This window comes from Oryzias latipes, chromosome 16, assembly GCF_053564925.1.
Source record: "Oryzias latipes strain Hd-rR chromosome 16, Olatipes_Hd-rR_3.1".
Lineage (NCBI taxonomy): Eukaryota > Metazoa > Chordata > Actinopteri > Beloniformes > Adrianichthyidae > Oryzias > Oryzias latipes.
Window position 1 is genome coordinate 23,069,425 of NC_136252.1, and position 22,226 is coordinate 23,091,650.

The 22,226-nt window shown below is 38.2% G+C and overlaps 2 protein-coding genes and 1 long non-coding RNA gene across 4 annotated transcripts; 1 reads left to right on the forward strand and 2 right to left on the reverse strand.

Annotated features, from left to right (window-relative positions):
• Positions 1-716: 716 nt before the first annotated feature.
• On the forward strand, positions 717-9,685 carry trpv6 (transient receptor potential cation channel, subfamily V, member 6). Its single transcript, XM_004077959.5, has 17 exons — positions 717-829; positions 959-1,105; positions 1,190-1,287; positions 1,365-1,487; positions 2,343-2,483; positions 2,617-2,715; positions 3,733-3,908; positions 4,237-4,383; positions 4,469-4,548; positions 4,639-4,774; positions 5,658-5,744; positions 5,826-5,902; positions 5,998-6,163; positions 6,276-6,342; positions 6,463-6,731; positions 6,808-6,914; positions 9,066-9,685. Exons 2-17 carry the CDS (start codon positions 975-977, stop codon positions 9,304-9,306), a joined length of 2,145 nt encoding a protein of 714 aa, XP_004078007.1. The 5' UTR covers positions 717-829; positions 959-974; the 3' UTR covers positions 9,307-9,685.
• Positions 8,173-15,134, reverse strand: si:dkey-26c10.5 (snaclec subunit B). Of its 2 annotated transcripts, XM_011485416.4 has the most exons (7): positions 14,940-15,134; positions 14,666-14,755; positions 11,411-11,509; positions 11,210-11,275; positions 10,852-11,003; positions 10,638-10,735; positions 8,173-9,960 (listed from the first exon to the last, which is right to left on the reverse strand). In XM_011485416.4, exons 1-7 carry the CDS (start codon positions 15,025-15,027, stop codon positions 9,834-9,836), a joined length of 720 nt encoding a protein of 239 aa, XP_011483718.1. In that variant the 5' UTR covers positions 15,028-15,134; the 3' UTR covers positions 8,173-9,833. The 2 variants fall into 2 exon arrangements, with proteins under 2 accessions (XP_011483718.1, XP_004078008.1); XM_004077960.5 differs by lacking the exons at positions 14,666-14,755; positions 14,940-15,134 and adding an exon at positions 11,576-11,765.
• Positions 15,135-16,735: 1,601 nt separating this feature from the next.
• LOC144984585 (uncharacterized) lies at positions 16,736-22,088 on the reverse strand. Its single transcript, XR_013648383.1, has 5 exons — positions 21,956-22,088; positions 21,754-21,843; positions 20,366-20,513; positions 18,052-18,149; positions 16,736-16,955 (listed from the first exon to the last, which is right to left on the reverse strand). It is a non-coding gene; the product is annotated as an uncharacterized LOC144984585 (long non-coding RNA).
• Between the last annotated feature and the right edge of the window lie 138 nt (positions 22,089-22,226).

The window sequence follows — 22,226 nt, forward strand, 5'->3', positions numbered from 1 at the left end:
TTAAGGAACCTGCTTTTACTCCTGTTGTCCATCCACCTTTGAAAGAAAGTGACCTTGTTGGATAAGAGGTTGGAGCTGTTAAATGATAATTATGGTCTTTAATGAGCAGCTATGAGCCTATTTGTTTTCCTACGGAGGAAGCGGGTGTTTGTGTGAACAAGATGTGACACGTTAAAAAAAAACAAAAAAACATATTAAATCCTCAGAAATATTTCCCTTTCAAAACAAATTAAAAAAAAAACTTTTGGCCTCAGTGAGAGGTTTAGATTACAGATCAATGACCAAGCAATTTCCAAACAAGTTTTTTTTTTAACAACACTTCACTAGAAACAGTGACCACTATGCAAAATCTTCATAGCGGTCATGCAGGTTTTGGTGGTGGCTGGAAGAATGCAGATCAGCCTGAGGAAACCAGTGGTGTGTCCTGGGGTCAGAGACTGGACCATTATCAGGTGAACCCTGATGATTTTATTTATAAAAATGCATTAAAAGCAATGTCTTTTATTGGATAATTTGAAATCATCATGATGAAGGACCTCCTGGTGAGTCGAGGTGAAGAACACAGCTTTCACTGTGGGATTACTGAATGGAGGGTGAAAGTCCACCTGCTCATTACTGCCTCATCATCTCTGTCTCACCTGTCTGCTCTCCACTCATCCTCCCTCTTCACCCGCCTATTGTCAATCCCGCCACATGTCTCCTCCCTCATGGTCAGGTCAGATATATATATACCAGGGATGTCACAGAGATTTCACTTCTCCAAAGGGACACTTTACAGGTTCTGCCTCTAAGGCTGAAGGCCAAGGAGAGTTGCTTTTATTGTTTGAGGGTAAGAATGACTTTCTTTTTTTTCTGATTACTTTTATTGTTTCTAATGAGATTTTTCAAGTAGAATCTAAAGAACACTTTTTGCATTTCTCTTTGCTTAAAGAGGTCAACTATTTTTCTTGTCTTCCAGTTGAACAGAAAAGTCAATGTCTCCATCCCTGGCCAGATCAGCTCCCAGCGAACTCAACCACTGGTGGACCCAACTGAGGTTTCGTCTCCAAAACAAAAAAGGATGGAATGAAATGTTGGACGAGACATTTCTGCTCTACACAAAAAAGTAATAAAGTGGTCAGCTTTTTGTCCAACCTTTGGCCCAAAACCTAGTGACAAATTTTTCACGGTGCTTCCTTCTGTTCCTCAGCACAAATGACATCCCTCTCTTCTACGCGGCCAAAACTAACAGCGTCGGCTGCATAAAAAAGCTTCTCAGCTGCGCATCCACCAACATCTTTGAGAGAGGTGACGTCACCTTGTGTTCAAGCAATGACACGCGGTTGCCACGGCGGTACCGTAATGTTTTTCTCATGTTTTTCCAGGTGCCCTTGGAGAAACAGCTCTTCACGTTGCCGTGATCAATGACAACCTGGATGCTGCTGTGGCTCTGATGGATGGAGCCCCGGAACTCATCAATGAACCCATGACCTCCGAGCTCTTCCAAGGTGCAAACTCCCAGATGAGGGGAAAAACAAATACTTTGGAGTTTGAGTACTACTGAATATGTGAGCTCTGAGCTGTGCCAAACAGGGGCTAATGGACGATAAAAGGAATATGACCGGGGAAAAAAATGTTTTCATGCTACAGTGATGTCACAAAAACATGACAGACAACAGCTTTAACCCTTGTGCTATCCTAGGCAGGTTAACATTGGAGTGGGGTCATCTGGACCCCACAAGACAATGCGCTGAACCTTTTTTCTTCAATGAATTGTGATCTTCACTGGTGTCCATGGATTACATGAAATCCTCTCGACCTTTATCCACCTTTGTCATGGTAGGAATAACACGTCAATGTGAGGGTGGGGTCATCTGGACTCCATAAGATAGCACAAGGGTCAATAGTCAGGCCAATCTAAAAAAAAGGTGTCAAACTGAGTAAAAAAAACTCCCTTAGTATTCTTTTCTTTGATTTGACAAAACAAAAAGCAAAAATACTGAACGTAAACCAGTTTTAGCAGATGTAGGCAGTGGGTGGACCATTCTTTAGCATTTCAGCAACACTTTTGACATGCTAATGAACAGTGGCTTCAGTCTGGCTCCACATTTCACTTTCTCAAGAGGGAAAAACTAATTGCACCTTCTTTTCAATCCATGATGACTCCAACTTTCCATTAATTCAGAGCTAATGTAGCACTTTTACAATATCAGATCTCTACCAGCTGTAGACCCCTCGAACCCCTGTTCAATGGATTTTGGCCAGTAGCATTTGGGGCCTATACTGCAGTGAAATCCAATATTGTTCCAATTGTACTTATAACTAACCAACTGTTGCATTGACACAATTCATGTCTTGGTCAGGTGTCACTCCTCTCCACATCGCCGTTGTGAATAGGAATATCAATCTGGTGCAACACCTGATCAGTCGCGGTGGGGATGTGTGCACGCCTCGGGTCACCGGTTTGTATTTCAGGAAGAGGATCGGAGGACTCATCTACTATGGTAAATCAGAAATTAGCACAAAAGACTGAGCCCGAAACACACGAACACTGAAACTTGAGGAAGATAAAATGCATTGCAGCCTTTTCGTACAAAACGACAAAGTTGACTGTGTTATTATGCTCTTGTCTCACAGGTGAGCATGCTTTGTCTTTTGCTGCATGTGTTGGAAATGAGGACATCGTCAGCATGTTGATCGATGCGGGAGCCAGCACCAGAGTCCAGGATTCCAGAGGTACGAGGGCTAAACATGGAGTTAGATGGGATATTAAGACAATGCACTTACATCTGATAACAATTCACTCTTCACAAAAGAGGAAACTCCCCCATTTACTAATGTTTTCTGTTCCATCTTTTGCAAAATTATAGAAATGTGTCAGTTTAAAAGCAATAATTTGCCATTTTCCATGTATTTTTGCCATATTGTATCAGTTTAAAATGTTTAACTGTTTTTTAAACAAAAAAAAAAACGATAAAAGTTTGAAAACAAAAATATCGAAAGCTTAAAAAAAAATCTGTCATGTGTTACAGCAACCCAGCTGTAAACGTGAAAAAAAAAACACCAGTGTGAGACTAGTGTAAGAAAAAGACTGTGTTACAAGGAGAACACATTTTTATTAGGAAAAAAAAAACACCAAACTGAATAAATATCACACAAAAATGCTTCAGAGAGAACAACATCTAAGAAACAGTAAGGACTTATTTATTAAAAAGTACGTTTTTCAGAGCGTATACAAAAAGTAGACTTTTAAAAACATATTTAGCAGAATACTTTTAGGCTAACACGCCTGACAGAAATGATTATAAACTTCCAGGAACTTGTTGCTTGTTGCTTTAAGTTTCTATGCCCCCCCACCCTTCTAAAATCATCCCCCCCCTTTTTTTTCCTCCCTTTCTTTTGTGCCCTTACCCCCCCCCCCCCACCCTCTTTCTCTCTTCTTCCCTCCTCTTCTTTTCTGTCATGTCCAACAAAAACTGATTCAAAAGTAATTAATAGTAATAAAGTTTAGCCTAAATCACAAAAGGGGTTTATACAAATAGACACCTAGTGTGTCAGAACAGTAACCTGTGTAACAGTGAATATGTCCAACACAAGAGGCCTTCACCTTTTATCTGTTTGCTCAGCTGTTGAACAGGACAATTAAAACAAAACAAAACTTTGAACCCACTGTGACAAAACAAAGCTGTGAATGTGTGTGAATCTTTTGTGCTAAATAAAATTTAAAAAATCTACTCCTGTTTGATCTTTCAGGAAACACAGTGCTTCACCTTCTAGTTTTGCAGCCCAACAAGACCATTGCCTGTCAGACCATGGACCTGATCATGGCACGTGATGCAGAACTGGATCAGCCGGTGCCGCTGGACATGGTTACCAATTACAGAGGTCTCACTCCATTCAAACTGGCTGCCAAGGAGGGAAACACCGTGGTAGGTGTGATGGATGATGGGATTCACATGGTGGTAAACAGAAAGACTGAGTATTTTGCTAATAGTGAAGCTTGGTTCACCAAAGATTAACTTAAAAACATGTGACCAATCTAATTTCTTTTGTTCAAAAAACAAATCTGTTAACAATTTAAAACTGTTGCTCTCACTAAACGTTAACATGTTGATGTCATACCAATCTGACCTCAAACTATGTGCCTCTTAGTGGTGAAAGACAAACATTACATGACAGTTGCCAAAGATCCACAAACCACATTTTCTACTCGAGTGCATAAAATAAAATCTCTGTGGTTTCTTCTGATTCCCTCAGGTGTTTCAGCACCTGGTCAACAAAAGGCGTGTGATCCAGTGGAGTCTGGGCCCTCTGAGCTCCCATCTGTACGACCTGACAGAGATCGACTCCAGGGCTGACAACACGTCCGTGCTGGAGCTCATTGTGGCCAGCCCACGGAGAGAGGTGAGAGACAGAACATCCTTCAGGCAAATCCCACACCTTCTAAGCAAAAGTCCAGAAGAAAATAAAAAAGCGTTTTGTCGTCCAGGCAAGAGGAGTTCTGGAAGTGACCCCTGTGAGACAGCTGGTGAGCCTGAAGTGGAACCTTTATGGAAAACATTACTTCAGGTATTTGTTTGTGAGTCTAAGTCTAAAAAAATAAACATCAAACTTGCATTTAGTGCTCTTTCATCTAATTTTGCTCTTTTTTTGTGTTAGGCTGCTGCTGTTCCTCTACATTCTGTACATCGGGTGCTTCACACTCTGCTGTGTGTTTCGCCCCCTAAAGGACATTCCAGAAAACTACACAAAGTCAGATTCAGACTATACCATCAAAATCCAAAAGACACTCAAAGTAAGATTTCATCACACAAAAAGTTTAACAAATAATACAGAAGTTGCAAAACTTTACTTATTTTACATTTATGTGTTCATATTGTCAAGTTTCTTTCCTGTCAGTTTTATCAAGTAGTGATTTAATGTCTTTACGCCTTTTTTTGCCAAATAAAAACATTGTTTCATCTGAAAAAAGTATGCTCTTTCCATAAATATATCCAATCATTTATATTATTTGTGTTTTGAACTTTGCTCAATCTTGTAAATTCTACAGCAGCAAAAGGATGGGAGGTTGTTTAAGAACTAAAACATAAATATATATCTGATGCATTTCTTCCAATTAATCTCAGGAGTAATCAAAGTAGATTAAAAGCATAGATATAGAACAAAATTAGGGATAAGATTGTGGTTGATTAATTACAATCTTACCTTGTTCAGTGTTATTTGTAATAAATAACTTTCTTGGTTCATTATAAAAAGCTAAGAATGAGATTTTTTCAAAAATTCCAAAATCAAAACATTAATTAACCAAAAAGTGCTTACTTAAATCTTTAGGAATGGTTACAATAGTCTCATATTGGGGATTACATATTTCTAGTGACAAATTAGATTAATTTATAATCTTTTTTAAGTGCTTGAACAGAAATTTACCATAAAATAAATCTGTTAATCTTACAGTTTAAACTTTTTATACTGTTTCTAAATGTAATCAACTTTAATTTGTATTATTCTCATTAACTCATAGAAACACATCTTTGACATTGTATATTTCAAAGCTTAAAGAGCCACACCCACCGTAGTTTGGAAAATATGATCTACACAGTTGTCAATCTTTTGAAGACACTAAACATCTTGATTTTATTCTCGTAGAACATTTCCACTTTGTGTCTCATTTTCCCCAGGAAAGTTATGTGACTTACTCGGACAGCCTGAGACTGGTGGGGGAAGTCATCAGCGTCCTAGGAGCTGTTCTCATCCTGTTTCTGGAAGTTAGTGTCTGTCACAAGTTCTTTTTTTGTGTTCCTGCTTCTTTGGACTGACCGATGTTTCTGTATCTTCTGCTCAAACAGATCCCAGACATGATCAGAGTGGGAGCGAAACGCTACTTTGGCCAGACGGCACTGGGGGGCCCCTTCCATGTCATCCTGTAAATCCAGCTCCGTGCAGAAAAGCAAATGTGTTGATCTTTGTTGACGTTGGGTGACAAAGTTGAACCTTGCTGCTATTTTCTTTTTTTGTCAGCATCAGCTACGCCTCGCTGGTGGTGCTGCTGTGTGTGTTCAGACTTTGCGAGGTGCAGGGCGAAGCCGAGGTGATGGCATTATGCTTGGTTCTTGGCTGGTGCAACGTTATGTTCTTTGCCCGAGGTTTTGAAATGCTGGGCCCTTATGTCATCATGATTCAGAAGGTAACATAATGTTTCTTCACATTGTTTCTTTTTTAAACTGTTGGTTTGGTTCAAAAAGGTTCGCCTACTTGTGTTTTCAGTCTGAACAACTTTGTCTCTTGTTTCCTCCTAGATTATATTTGGTGATCTGACAAAGTTCATGTGGCTGAGTCTCATTGTGCTTATTGGGTTTTCCACCTGTGAGTAAATTCCTGGCAACATTACAGACTTTATCTCTTCTCCAAAACTGAGATTAAAAGTAATAAATGACTCTGTTTGGCCTTTTTTCCCCCTCTCATTCTCTTGAATCTTCATTTCAGCTCTGTGGATGGTGTACATGACCCAGGACCCCAGCTCCCTCCCCATGTATCGCTCCTTTCCCATCACTCTCTTCTCTGAGTTCGAGCTCAGTTTGGGGATGATTGATTTGCCTGTCGACCACACATTGAAAACGCCCTCCATTGTCCACGTGGTCCATGTCGCCTTCACTTTTGTGTGCTCCACCTTGCTGATCAATCTATTGATCGCTATGATCAGTGACACAATCTGGAGGGTGGGCCAGGAGAGAGACGAGCTCTGGAGGACTCAGGTAAAGCACAAACATCTGGCTCAGGACAAATGCCGTTCTGCTAAGTCATGGTTACAGCTGAGATTCTGTTGTTCAGGTGGTGGCCACAACTCTGATGCTGGAGAGGAGGCTCCCTCTGTGTTTGTGGCCTCGGCTTGGGGTGTGCGGGCTTAACTACGGCCTAAAGGAGCGCTGGTATCTCAGGTGAGACAACACTGCAGCAGCAGGAGCAGAAAAAAACAAGTTCTTGATGAAGAAACATTTAGAACACATGTGTCAAACTCAAGGCCCGGGGGCCAAATGTGGCCCTCCATGTCATTTTATGTGGCCCGCGAGAGCATTCAAGTTTTTATTTTCTTAAAATAAAATTAAAAAATTGGTTTGTATTTATTCATATCCAGGGGGAATCTGACTTGAAATTTGGGATTGGGAGCATTTATACATTAGGACTTAAACACTGTCCATATAACCTAACCTGACAGAATCAAATTTAAAAGGATTTATGCTGAGTAACAATGTGTTTTTTATGCAACTGTAATTTTCACTTTAAAAGGTTTTAATAAATAAATAAATAAATGAGTTTTTCAACATTAAGGAGTATTTATGTTTATTTTTCATTACATTTAGTCACATGTATAAGTTATATCTGGCCCTTTGAGGACAGCCACTATGATGATGTGGCCCTCAGTGAAAATGAGTTTGACACCCCTGATTTAGAAAGAGTCAAACTGCAAGTAAACTGTAATAATGACACAAAAAAAATACAGGCCTTCCAGCCACAGTGGTCATTAATCCACTGCAGTCAAGAGTCATGCTGCGCTGTGAAAAATACCTGACCTTAGTACCTTAAATCTGTATGAAATGTTGATCAAACTGGAAAGCAAAATAAATTAAAATTAATTTAAAATCCTGTTTTGAGGTTAGCTAAGAAATGATACAACTAAAAACTGCAGTTCATTTCAGTACAATTCAGTGTATTTATAGCGCCGGGTCACAACAGTCAACTGAGATCGTCTTAAGGCGCAGTAAGTGTTAACAAATGAGGAACACGATAGATTATCTGATTCTTCATAACTTTTGGACTAAAACACAGTGAAAATAAACAAAGAGCAGCTCCAAACATCTAACCTTATTTGTTAAAGTTGACCATTAATTAATTAGTTCATGTAAAGTCAAAATAAACTGGTGCATTTAATTCATCGAATCTAGAGAGTTCCTAGAAAATGGCTGAAAGGCTCCACAGAAATGCTGTGGTCTTCAGATTTCTAAACATGGGCATCACTTCCTTAAGCTCAAGTCATTTGAAGCTTCTTTTCAAATAAATGGTTTCAGGGTTTATGGAAAATATCTGATGTTTAATGGTCACAAAATATGTAAAAAATCAAGCAGCTGAATAGCTTGAGCACTTGCAAACTGGTCTTTGGAGTTCTGTAGTTTTTACAGAAGAGATGACACAAAAGGAAAGAATTCCAGAATTCTTTATTTAAGCATGTTTGCTACTAAAGGTTAAAGTATTTAATACAGATTTCAAAAATAGATACAATCCCTAATATGAGAGTGGACATTCTTTATTTACATTTAGGTGTTTAAATAATGATTCTGCAATTTGATTGTTTTCATTTTACACATAATCAACATCTTCAGACAGATCTGCAGTGTCACTGCATGTTCAGAGTTAGACCCTGAGACCCCCGACGGAGTGATTTTTAACAGGGTTTGGACCTGGAAAAAAATGAAAGTAAACATGCTAGTATACATAAAAAATGTTTTAATTATAAAAGGGTTGTTTGAACTTGATTCAGGAGTGGTAGTCATAACAGCACGATGTTATCACTGAAGGTTAGACTGGAAAGGCCAGTATGGAATAATGGTCAGTAAGCAAAACTGAATCTCACAGATAAACTGTCAACATTTCCCTGAATCTTCAAATGATTTTAAGAGTATAGGGGAAGTGTTTTTTCTCAGAAATGAAAAAGTCCGTAAATGCATTCTCAGTTCTGTTTATCATTTTGTTACAAGTCCACCGCAGTATGACTCAGTATTTGGTGTTGTGCTGCGCGACAACGTCGAGCGTTATAAACACACATGACACTTTAAGGTGTGACACCCATCTTTCTTCTATTTATAGATGTCTTATTATCACATCAGACTGATGCTTTCATAAAGATACATATCGTAACTCCAAAACAAATAATGTTTTTAATGGATTTAGAAAAGAAAAAATGCCACTTAGAATAACAAATGTTTATGTTTTGCTTGATCTAAATATATTGTTCATATTTTGTGGCTGCTTTTATATCAAATTTTATACCTGAACAGGCAATTAAACACAGTCATCTTTGTACTTCTCTGCAGGGTTGAAGACAGAAACGATGCAGTGATGCAAAAAATGCGCCGCTACGTCAAAGCCTTCTCCAAAGAGGACGAGAAGCAAAAAGAAGGGCTGGAAAAGGCAGATGTGACTCTCAGATCTCAAAACAAAAATAGTATGAGGAGCAAGGCTCAGGCTGGATGGGAGGTGATTCGTCAGAGCACTTTGGGTCTGGAGATGGAGCAGGAGGGTCCGGAGGAGGACCAGAACATCAAATTTGTCTAGAGGGAAATCTATATCCTGCTTTTTTCGAGTGCTTCCACAAAGCTGTGACCAAGGTGTGAAGTTTGATGCTTTTGTGAACTTAAAGAGGAGGAATTATTTTGGTTTTTATGTAGTCAACAGTGCAATTATTTCTGCAGTATTATACCATGAAAGAGTGTGTTATTTTTGTAGCAATACCAAATAATATAGTAGTAATATATGCTGAAATAGAATGTAGATTAAACGTATCTTATAGTTGAGAGTAAAACTGTCTTAAAACCAACTTCCACTCCTTCACCTTTATGAACAGAGTCATGCCGTTTGAAGGAGTGCTGTATCTTCATTTAAGCTTACAACGACTTAAGACGGAAGTATTAAAGAATAAATGTGCTTATAAAAACTTTAAAAACGGAGCATTTCTTGAATGTTAAACATGCAAAGTTTTCATCTAAGAAGCGTTTTTGTTCCCTTTTGCTAAATTAAAGTGATTAGATGTAGAAGTAATGATTGCTGAAGAAAATATTTTCTGTTTTAAAAACCAGATGACATTAGTACTCAATCTGACAGATATAGTAAGAGGCGGCTTGGCAGGATATTTTTGCCCAGTTCTTCTCTGCCGGATCTCTACTGTACAGCAAAGCACAGTCTCCGTTTCCTGGGTTGCTTTTCCAGTAACTGCAAAAACATAAATAAACACGTTTTACCTTTTGACAGAAAAGCTGAGAAAAATGGTTTTGTTTTGTTTTTATCTAGAAAATTCAAATTCAGAAAATTAAGAGCTTTTGTTCAGGGTAATAGGAGGAAGAAACCAGGGGAAGAATCTGCAGCGTACTGCCAAGGTTTGCCAGTAAATGAGAATAAAAGTTAAAAAAAGAATGTGTCAAAGGCAAAAAAGTGACAGAAGAGTAAAAGACGATGAGATTTTGCTGAGATGACATGAAACTAATTAAAAACCTGTAAACAGCAACAGGACACTGACTGGAATTTAGTCAGTTTGAGGAAAAGTACAAAGCTAAACATAGAAAGGGGTTAAGGGGAATTTTAAAGGAGGAACCTAATTTAATCCTGACAAAGATTTACATTTTACAGAGCGTAAAGAAGCCAAATCTAGCAAAAAATGTGAGAAAAATTTTTTTTTTCAAAAGCACTGAATCTAAAAATATTCCTGATAAATTCCATTCTGTCAGCTCTGGCTGTACCAAAAAGTTAGAATATGCAGATTTTCAATTAGCAAAGCTTACTCAATTTTAAAGTTACATTTTTTTTTTAAACATTTGAATGTCAAAAAATAAAAATAAACTCCCAGAATAAAACCCCACAACCGGTTGACCCAGTGTTGTTCTGTTTTTCACCTCTTTTCAAGCATCTTGTTGTCGTTCCACTTCCATTCAGACTGATCCTGTTTCAGTCCAATCCAGTAGTTCAATTTCCCGTTCTTTGACAGAAAATTCTAGGAGATAAAGTTGAGATGATATTTATTTCAGAAGGTCAATTTTCACTAGATAAAACATATAACATGGTAATGCAATATGATACATGGAAGGAACCATATACTACTGGATTCACCTGGACTTCCTGGCTTTCAATAACAGCCAGAGATCCACCAACTTTGGTGCAGTTTGACTGACTGTTGTCCCAATTCAGCCTGAGTGTGGACAGGAAGTAGCAGTAGTTGCGATATGCGATCCATCCTCTGGGACACTTCTCACAGGCAGCCCCTGCACATAACAAGAGATACAATGCAGTAAAAGACAAGAAGTGTTTCACCCACACAAAAACACAAAGTAAAACTGTAAAATCATATTTAAAACTGTGACATATTCCATTATATTTTTGGAACCCTGCCAAAAAGACCTTTAAAAAAGGTCTTGCGGCAGTATTTTAGGAATAATAAGTCTTTGATAAAGTGAGGCGTCTCTCTCACGAGTGTTTTGGATGTACTCCATACACAGCCCCTCGTTGCACACTGCGCCCCCAGAGCAGACTTGGACTGAAAATTTAAAAGAGATGCAAACTCAGAATAAGGATTAAAGTTATAGTGTAGGTTAATCGAAATGTACAGTTCTGATGGCAGCCTAGGTAGTTGTTATTGTTGTTAGAGAGATCCATGGCTGAGAATACTCACGTTTCATTCCAAGTATGACGACCACCGCCAAAAGGATGAGGCAGATTACTAACAAGAATGCACACACAGCGCGGTACAGCCGTGCATTTCCTGGCAGCTCTGAGGAGGAAAACATGGAATAAGTCTGCGGATTCAACTTTGACAACAGAAACAGTTCCATCCTACCTTTCTCTTTCTCAAGTTCCACTGATAATTCGGGTGGGAGATTTTCCCCCAATTTGTCTTTTTTATCTCCAACATAGCTGCGGCAGAATTTTAGGTACATGGCAAAATATGTCTGCTGTTGTTTGCAAGGAAGTGTCGCAGCTGTGTGCTCCCTCTTCCTGTTTGGATCCCTCACAACTGTCTGCTACCCTGCAGCTTTAAGAGCCCCCTTTTTGTCTCATCGCCATAGCAACAACACAGCTTTCATTAGCATTTCATGGCACACAGTGCACTGTTTGTCCTCGAATGACCCACACACTGTAATCCGATTCTCTCTCAATCTCTGAGTGAAATGCAAAACTTGACGCAGACTGAGACACACTGTTATAAAACAACAGATAGCGTGTCCTCCAATGTCAGATCAGTGTTTGCAGAGACACAATATGCAGGGGTCATGCAAGATATTTATTTAAAACAATGATTCACAAGTAAAACAGCACAATGTGGAAGAAAAAAAACATGCTAATTGACGTTTTCAGCGAAAGAAACAACCAACAGGAAGTTGCAGGAAATGACCAACAGCTGTAGCTTCTTCAGTGTCCCAATATGACTTGAGGTCATAAAGGGCATCAGGCCTTGAGTCTGCCTTCAGAAGTATTAAAATGTGCACACTTCTTTTCTGTTTGTGAAATGAAGAATGATGGACTAGTGTAACCCTTGTGCTATCCTAGGCACTTTAACATTGGGAGTTGGGTCATCTAGACCCACTAGACAGTGCTCTGAACCTTTTTTCTTCACTGATTTGTGAACCTCACTGGTGTCCACGGATTACATGAAATCTTTCCACCTTTATCCACCTTTGTCATGGTAGGGAGAGCACGGCAATATAAGGGTGGGGTCATCTGAGATAGCACAAAGGTTAACCAGTAAGGGCTCACATGAGGACAAAACCGCAAAGCAAAAAGGAAATGAGTCAATACAGTTAAAGCGAAATTGGAATTTTTGATAATTGCACCAGCACTTATCACTGCGCCGGCTTCTGTAAAACAACCTTTTGCTTCATCATCTGGGCAAAAACAAGTGGTAAGCGATTAACTTTCCCTCTGAATTGATGCTTTATTCAACCCATCGGGACGATCAGCATATATATATCGCCGAATCTTGACTGCAGCGGTGGTACTGCGCGACGCGGACTATATGTTATATATATGTACTATATGTTACGTGATGCGGCGCGATGCGCCGCATCACGTAACATATAGTACGCTGTTTATGAGAAAAGTGATCCAAATCGGAAAAAAACAAGAATAAAGTACTAAAACTGATTGAAAAATATTTTTTTTTGTAAATGACCATGGTATAAGCGGGTTAATGGCCTTCGAAGTGTGCGGTTACTACTTTTTAACGCACCTCCGCTTCGCGTCGGACGGTTCAGGCTTCCACGGCATGCGTTAAAAAGTAGTAACCGCACACTTCGTCGGCCATTAACTCTTACGTAATACATTTTCAAAATAGCCTGATTTGTTTGCAGGATTCATTGTTGTTATTCTAATTTGGTGGGTTTAGCCCCATGTTTTTGAGATCGTACAGAAGCCTATAAGTAAAAAGCACAAAGTGCTTTAAAAATCCTAGAAGCAATAGACAATTATTTATTTTCTTATCCATTTTACATTTGATTGAGAAAAAGGTAGCAGGGCAGCAGGCTGATTTGCAGCCACGAGTTGTTCACTTCTCATAAATAATGATAATAAAATACAGGGTTGTGTCAGGAAAGGCATAAAGGTCTCTGCCAGATCACCTGTGCAAATTAGTGAAAGCTGATTCGCTGTGGTGACCTCTGAAAGATATGCCGAAAAGTGAACAACAACCAAAATGACAAAGGGGAATGTCTGGCCGAAATGTTGTGTTCTCACGCTTGATACTTACCAGGACCACGATCGGACCATTTTGAAGCAGCACGACTTTTACTTCAAACTAAAACAAGTTTTTAACTTTCAACTTTTAATGTTCAGCTAGCTTCCAGCATGGCTGAACTCCAATAATTCAGCTAAAACTTGACCTACCGTAATTGAACTTAAGCCACATGAAAGGCTCATTTCAAATACTTTTTTTTTTACCAGACTGAAACTAGTTGCAGACTTATAGGCAACATTTTCATGCATTTTATTTAAAAAAGAAATCCTATTTAAAAACGTCGTTTTGGTTTGTTTTCGCGCTAAATTAAATCATTTATGTTGGGGAAGTAGATGAAAGACAGCGACAGTCATTCGGCAAAAGATTTTTTGCACAGATATCAGATCAACTGAGTTTAAATAATCTACTGCCGTTTTTGCAAACATTTTTGGGCGGAGAGCACTAAGGCAAAAAAAAAAACAATTATGATTCATTTGGCAGGAACATCAGGACATGAAAGTGGCTAAAAATAAACTTTTTTAACTGAAACAAAATGGCAATACCCTACAAAGCCACATTCATCTTGCCACCGCAAAATGAGTCAAATGATAAAAATGTTTAGATCATTCTTATAGTCACATACATTAAAGGCTAAACATAATTAAAAAAAAAAATGTAAAAATCCTGAAATGTATGTAAAAGTCTTTGGCGCAGACAAAAAAAAACTCAACTCTAGGTTTTTCTATTTCTCTTATCCAAAGATTATTCATTACAAAAGATTCCAAAATCTTTTATAGATTTCTAAAACAAAATCACAATTAGATAACTTTGGTAATCTATTAATTATTTTAAGCATTTATTGTTATATCCAAAATTGGTTGTTGTTTTTTTAAACTGCAGGAAACTGAGAATTGTATTTCCTAGAATCACCAACTTTTAATAAACTAATCATTTGAATTAAGAAAAGACCAAAAATGCATGAGTACTCAGACTTTCATTTTAATTTCTGTTTCAAAATTCACAAAAGGGGGAAAGAACCTGCACGTTCTTCACTGAAGCTGTCACTCAGACTGGGAGACGTGTTGGTACAAGCTGTCAGGGTGTTTCAGTTGCGCATTGAGCAGAGGATGCATTTGTAATAAGACTCCCAATGAAACCTCTTATTATCAGACAAACATTAATAACTCAAGACATGATGCACTTTATATAAAAGTGTACCTTGAGGAGGCTTTGTCGCATGAAAAGCTTCAGAGTAGATCTCTTCACTTGGACTCAGCAGGGTAGAGTATTGTTCTTGATTTGCTTCATCTAAAGATTAAAATAGAGACAAACAAATTTTAGAAGCAACACCTGGCAGTCACTTCTAAAGTAACAACATATTTGTCAACCTATATATACACAGGCAAAAAAAGAAGATTAGTTTCTATACTGAAAAAAAATTAATTCAGATCAAAATCAAGAACATCAGGTCTTAAAAGAAGATTTTTCCCACCTTCAGTTTTGGCCTCCTGCTTCGGTTTCTCTGCTCTTTTTTCTTTGTCCTCTGTCTCAGCCTTTGCAGGGGCCTCTTGCATCTCCATTGCTTTGCACTTTTTGTTAACTTTCGATTTACCCGACAAGTCTCTGGTCAACTGACAATGAGTTGCAAAACCCTTTCTGTCCGCAGGCTGGACTTCAGATGACACCCAGTGTGGTCAAGTCAAACTTTTTGTTAAAAAGAGAAATAAAAGTGGGGAAAAAAAAGGTCCCCTTATTTAAGTGTCCAATCAAAAGTGAGTGATGGACAGAATTAAAAAAAAAAAAAAACTTCCTCACAGACATCTTTCGTGTCTTTGTCCTTCCCCTAAACCACATGTGAACCAAACAAATACTAACCTAACTGAGATGGTTTTAAAGGGAAACAGTTTATTCCGCTTAAAAAGAACCACACACGCTCAAACAAATACAGTTTATAAATACAGAATAGATCCTAAAAAATAATTTAACAAAATATAAAATATAAACGTGTACTTTTAACTCCTTTCTCTCTACTTCAGCATTTAAATACCAGTGTTTTCCAACTTCCCCACTGTATTTCCAGATTACTTCTAATGGTATTCAAAAGCAATCCCTTACAATGTTACTTTCTCAATGCAATGCATGACGTTTGAATTCCTGCAGGAGTTTCTTTGTTACACCTGCTGAAGTTTAATCAATAAATAAACAAAGACACAAAGTATTCTACTTTAAGATGAAGGCGAATATGTCGCAATTTATACATAGTATAAATTCAAAAATAACTATTGGAGGACCGACGCTCAGGTTGAGTGCAGCTGGTAGGTTTCATTGACTGATTATGAGAACTGGACCGAGTGAGTGTCACGTCACCCATAAAAAGTAGTTTACATCCAGCTCCAAACGAAGTGTTTTCAGACGCCAATTTAATGCAGTATGGATGTCACCATGTTGGGACCAGAAATCGTTAGGAAGCAGTGATTGGCCTGAATCGGTTTGAGTCAATAGATCTCGGCAATCAGGAGAGAGCTTGTTGGAAGACCACACCCCCTACCACTAAAAACCGAGCCCAGGAGAATCTGTCAGACGTTATGATTGTTCACATGCCTTCATTGAGGCATCTGATTGGCTAGTTTATAACTTGAATAACTTAAGGTAGCACAGCAACAATAGTTATTCTGATGAATATAGGCATTCTTTAGAATAACCATGATGTTGATTTTACGTATAGATTTTTGTCATTTGTTTCGGATGTGCAAGTTATTCAAGTTTTCAGAAGCCTCAACAAAAGTATGTACTCTCACGTCTAATGCAATGTTGGTTAAATTCTTCCTAGCCCACTGGAAGTGGTACAGGTGTGGCCCTCCAGCAAGCTCATTCCTGATTGGTAAGCCAGTCTTTGTCTCATTGGTTGCTATTCCAGTAACACATCAATATACATGAGTTAAAAAATTTTCAGCAAAGCTGGAAAAAAATTGACATTATTTTTATCAGGATGATTTAATTTCAAACAATGTGCACATTTTGTAATAAGTGCAATAAATATAAATAAAACATAGAAAGAATAAAGGGGGAACCCAATTCATATCTGATGTTTTTTTTTCCTTTTAATTATGGATAGCAAAAAGAAAAAAACAAATATTACAATAAAAAGGCCCTTGTATGTAAAAATAATTAAAATTAATTCCATCCTGTCAGATCTGGCTAAGCCAAAAAAGTCAGAGTTTGCACATTTGCTTCATTGTGAAGTTTAAAGTTCAGTGAAAAGCATCTTGAAAAACTCTAACAACGGGGCAAGCTCAGGGCAAAAAACTTCCATAAGGGCAAGATAGGTGTGCTTCTGTGCACATCGCAAACAGCTTTGGAGCAATCAAGCCCCGATGCGTTTTGGGTTTTGAGGTTGGGTGTTTGTTTGTCTGACCCACCGGTTATGCAGACGCACTAACCACAGATATGGCCGAAAGAAGGAGTTGTTGTCGAAGAAGACGAGCACCTCCTCTGGCCAGGGCACACGCTGGTGGATAAGGGAAAAACAAGTGGCCCAGTGAGAAAACAGAGGGAGAAAAAGCAGTCCAGTCATATTTAGAGTAACTGCTTTTTCAGAGAAGAGGAAGGAAACAACAACCATTTAGAAAGGACAGATTCTCTCTGGAGTTTCTAAATGTCTGCGCATTCAAAACACCACAAACAAGTGTAAAGGACAGACGGACGGACAGACAGCCAGAGTTCTCATCTGGTAAGTGATTTCAAAACCAAAGAAAACTCAAAACAAGCCACAGCAAACCCTCGGAGTATTCAAAAATGCCACAGGGCAGTTTTAAGATTCTCCATTGGAATTGAAGGAACAAAAAAGTCCAGTTTAATCACAACTTTTGATTCACAATCGACAGAGTTTATTTAGCATTTAACAATAGTTACATTATGTGACACACTACAAACTACTCTGGTTAAAAAACAACTGTGTTTTATCACTTCCTCACACTTCTTTCATTTTCATACACACACCTTGATCTGGAGAACTCATTGTGGACCCTGATAGCTGCTGCTCAGTCCTTTCCTCCCTCTTTCCCCCATCCTGTCATTTTTAATAAAGAAAACTGGAATGTTTTGTGTTCTTTTCACTTTTTTTTCTTATTACTTGTCTCCCTGTTTCTGTTTGTTGATCCTGAAATTATAAAGCAAAGATTTCTGTGACAAAGAAGAGGCTCCTGTCTTTCAGGTTTTCCTTTAACAGACCAGTTTCTGATTAAATTTAAAATTATTCTCCCCAAGCTGTAAAATCAGGTGGGATGAAATGGATAAATACCTGAAATCTAAAAGGATAGGAGACTTAACAACCAGGTTAAGGACTCTATAGGAACAGAGAAGTCATCTATGCCCAAGACATCGTTTAACATGTATTGAAAAACTAAGTTTCAGTGTCTCAGCATGCAACTTCATTGCTTTTGGTCAAAATCAACAAGATTTAATTCAGGCAACAAATTCATTCAAAGCAAGGAAGAAGGAAAATTGAAAGAAGATAGCAACTAGGGGAAAACTTTGCAACATTTCTAATTAGTAAAGTGTTGCCAAGGTTTGGATCAGCAGGTGCATTGGTTTTTTGTTTTTACCTCTTTTCAACCTTCTTGTTGTTGACCCATTTCCATGCAGACTGATCTTTTTTCAGTCTGATCCAGAACATCAAGTTTACTTCCTTTATCAGAAAATTCTAGAAAATAAATTTAAGAAGATATTTAAATTATGGGTCACTTTAACATTGACAAAATAATATGGAAGCAATTCTGTAGCATTAATAAAAAGCAAAGTCAAAACCAGAAATGCTTTTTCATTTTCAAAATGAAGCTGCATTTTTTGACTCAAAAATAAAATGAAAAAGCAATCCACCAAAATGCTTTTTCTTTTCCTTCCTCAACAAAGCTTATTCTGTCACTTAATTAAAATTAAAATTAAAATGGTATTTGACATTTCATTTTCAAGACGTTCCATGGTAAATGTGTAGCATAATTCATTTAGAAATGTTTAATTTGACGTTTAAAATAGATTAATAGAAATGCTTTTTAATTTTCAAAATGAAGCTGCATTTTTTGACTCAAAATTTAAAAGAAAAAGCAATATACCAAAGTGCTTTATCATTTTATACTTCAACACAGCTTTTTCTGTCACTTAATTAAAATGATAAATAAAATGGTATTTGACATTTCATTTTCAAAAAGGTCCCTGGTAAATGTGTAGCAAAATTCATTTAGAAATGTCTAATTTGACAATTAAAATGGATTAATAGAAATGCTTTTTAATTTTCACAATGAAGCTGCATGAAATGACTCAAAATTCAAATGAAAAAGCAATATTTCAAAATGCTTTTTCATTTTATACTTAAAACCGCTTATTCTGTGTCATAATTAAAACGAAAATGCAAAGAAGTGATTGCATTTGCAAATCAAACCTGGATTCCTGGATCTTAATGCGAGAAATGCAGCAGAATGTTCCTTTATCTCCCTCGCGAATCAGAAGCTGTGAATCGCAACCCAACTTCTTCAGCGTCGTCTGACCGCACGGATTTAAAAACATATGATTGAGCAAAGCAGGCCCTTAATAATAATCATGACAGTAATAAAAGCACATTATGAAGATAGCCTCCTGCAGCTTCGCGCTGAATGAGTATTTTTGGTCCAACCAGCAACGTTTAGCATGGAGAAAGAAATCTGCTATCTGTTGATCTGTTGATGGAGCTCCAGCTGTCATCAAACAGCAAATTCAGCGCGAAGCTGCAAATAAATGTGTAAATATGTGGGAATTGCATCAGTCTTTATTTTGTTCTGGACACCACTGAAAACACAAATTCATATGATGGTTTCTCAGATCGTAGCAGCATTTCCGCCTTCAGCGATCATCGGGAGCTTCGCGCTCCGCTGTGCGAAGGCAGCTGGCGGTCCGAAGAACAAAAGCCCGTCCGCGGTGCGTCAGGAGGAGGACCGCAGAAGGCGGACATGCAGCTATGTAGTCCTTAGAAGCTGTGGAAACTCATCAGAAGTTCACAACCATCACAAAACCCTCGTCTCTGCTGCTAACACAGTCTGCTCCTGGTGCGCGTGTGTGCGTCAGTCAGCAGCCGGACACACAGAGAAAGCAGTGACGTCATCGCCCCGCCTCCCCTCTGCTAATGCTTTTTCGAAATGAATATTGCTACAAGTTTCCCAGGGTGGATGTTAAAATGCAAATGCAATCCCCTCTTTGCATTTTCGTTTTAATTATGACACAGAATAAGCGGTTTTAAGTATAAAATGAAAAAGCATTTTGAAATATTGCTTTTTCATTTGAATTTTGAGTCATTTCATGCAGCTTCATTGTGAAAATTAAAAAGCATTTCTATTAATCCATTTTAATTGTCAAATTAGACATTTCTAAATGAATTTTGCTACACATTTACCAGGGACCTTTTTGAAAATGAAATGTCAAATACCATTTTATTTATCATTTTAATTAAGTGACAGAAAAAGCTGTGTTGAAGTATAAAATGATAAAGCACTTTGGTATATTGCTTTTTCTTTTAAATTTTGAGTCAAAAAATGCAGCTTCATTTTGAAAATTAAAAAGCATTTCTATTAATCTATTTTAAACGTCAAATTAAACATTTCTAAATGAATTATGCTACACATTTACCATGGAACGTCTTGAAAATGAAATGTCAAATACCATTTTAATTTTAATTTTAATTAAGTGACAGAATAAGCTTTGTTGAGGAAGGAAAAGAAAAAGCATTTTGGTGGATTGCTTTTTCATTTTATTTTTGAGTCAAAAAATGCAGCTTCATTTTGAAAATGAAAAAGCATTTCTGGTTTTGACTTTGCTTTTTATTAATGCTACAGAATTGCTTCCATAAAATAATAGGTTACATAAGAGGAAGAAAACAAATATCAGATTTACCTGAACATCCTGGCTGGTAATAACAGCCAAAGATCCACAGATTGAGGCGCATTCTGATCGACTTTGATCCCATCACAGCTTGAATGTGCACAGAAAGAAACAGTAGTTGTGAAATGTGAACCAAAGTCACAATGCTCAGTCACAGCACCTGCAAATAAAAAGAAATCCAATGTAGTAAAAAGGCAAAGCAGGTTCATTTCAGGCTTCGGTCATCGAGGTTCAGCCATGGGTTGAGGCAGGCAGCAGGCAATCGGAGTCGGAGCAGAATTGGTGACCAGCAGGGGAGGCAAAACTCTGATTCTGGACAACATGTACAGGTAACACTTTGTACACAATACAGCTACAGCTATTTGTGCAAAGTTGAGCCGACACCTGTGCTCAGTTGAGTGTTTGTGTTCTATTGTGGTGGATGATGGAAAGTAGAAAGAGGGGCAGTGCCTGGTCACCCCCACACCAAGAACCCTGCCAAAGGTGTAGCAGCAATGGTAATCAGGGCCTCCAGACACCTACATGGTATAGCCGGTCAAGTAATTTCACCAACCAGTCACCCCACTTCAGCCACCTAGAACAGGACCGGCAGAACCGCCACATGGGCCCCCAACACTAGAGAGCAGGGAGGCACAGGAGGACAGAGAATGCAAGCTCCAGCCCAGCCAGAAGAATAGCCCTCCCGCGCCATCTGCTGGAGAGCCTACCACCACCCGCGAGTCCTGAGCCAACACAGGAGTCCTAACGCTAACCACGGCCGCACAAGGAAGACCCACCCCACGTTCTAGGCAACCACCTGCTCGCCCTTGGGACGTCCAGTAGAGAGCAAGGCAGGTGCCACTCACACCCGCCATAGTGGCGGAAGCCCAAAATAAATGGGGCTCCGCCACAAGCGTAGCAGACATGAGCCAACCTAGATCCCCCACTTTTGGAATTTTGAGCCAGCGCTAGAGGGCAAGGACCAGAACCAAAGGGACACGAACACCCCGAGGCTCAGACGTGATGTGAATTCATTAAGATGTGATGTGATTAAAATAAAATGTTAAATTTCATTTTGATTTCTGGAAATTACTTTTTTGTTTCCCAAAAAATTTCACAGAAACACAAATTTCTTTGCGTTTTTGTGATTTGTTTGTGTGATTTACACTTTGTTAAAGGGTTAAATAATCTGTCTTTGTTATGGCTAACAAGTTTGCACAGAGTATCAAGTTAAAATATGTCTTCAAAACTTTAATTTGATTTAGCAGCATTAGTAAATAAAGCAAACCTTTTTAACTACAAAAAAGAAAAATTGAAAACATGGCAATAGACTACATACTCTTTAATCGCAGATTCATATTGCTGTCAATATGTACTATGTATATGATAATTACATTTGAATATGAAAATAAAAATTGTACCGTGACAAGACTTTGCATTTTGATAAGCTTCAGTGTAGACTTCTTCACATGGACTCAACAGGCTACAGTAATGCTCTGGATCTGCTTCCCCTAAAGGTTAAAATTGACACAAACAGATTTTAAGAAGCGACACCTGGCACTCACTTCTAGATTATCTGCTTGTTGAACATATTGTGAAGCAAGTTACTGTGACAGTACTCACCTGCTGAAGACAGAGAAAACGTTTCTGTGGTTGTTTTTGGTTTTCAAGTTGTTTTGGTCACGTTGTGAGATATCCTTCGTCAGTCACACCAGTTTCAGGTCTATCATGATCCACAGCTGTCTTCATTTCGGGTAATTTCCCTCAGTCTATTGAAGTGTCTGGTTGTCAGTACGTCCTTGTTGGGTCGTCTGTTCTGCTTTGTCTTTTTTGTTTATTTTATTTTTCTGCTGCCATGGGTTTTGTCATAATTAAGTGTAATTGTTAAATGTTC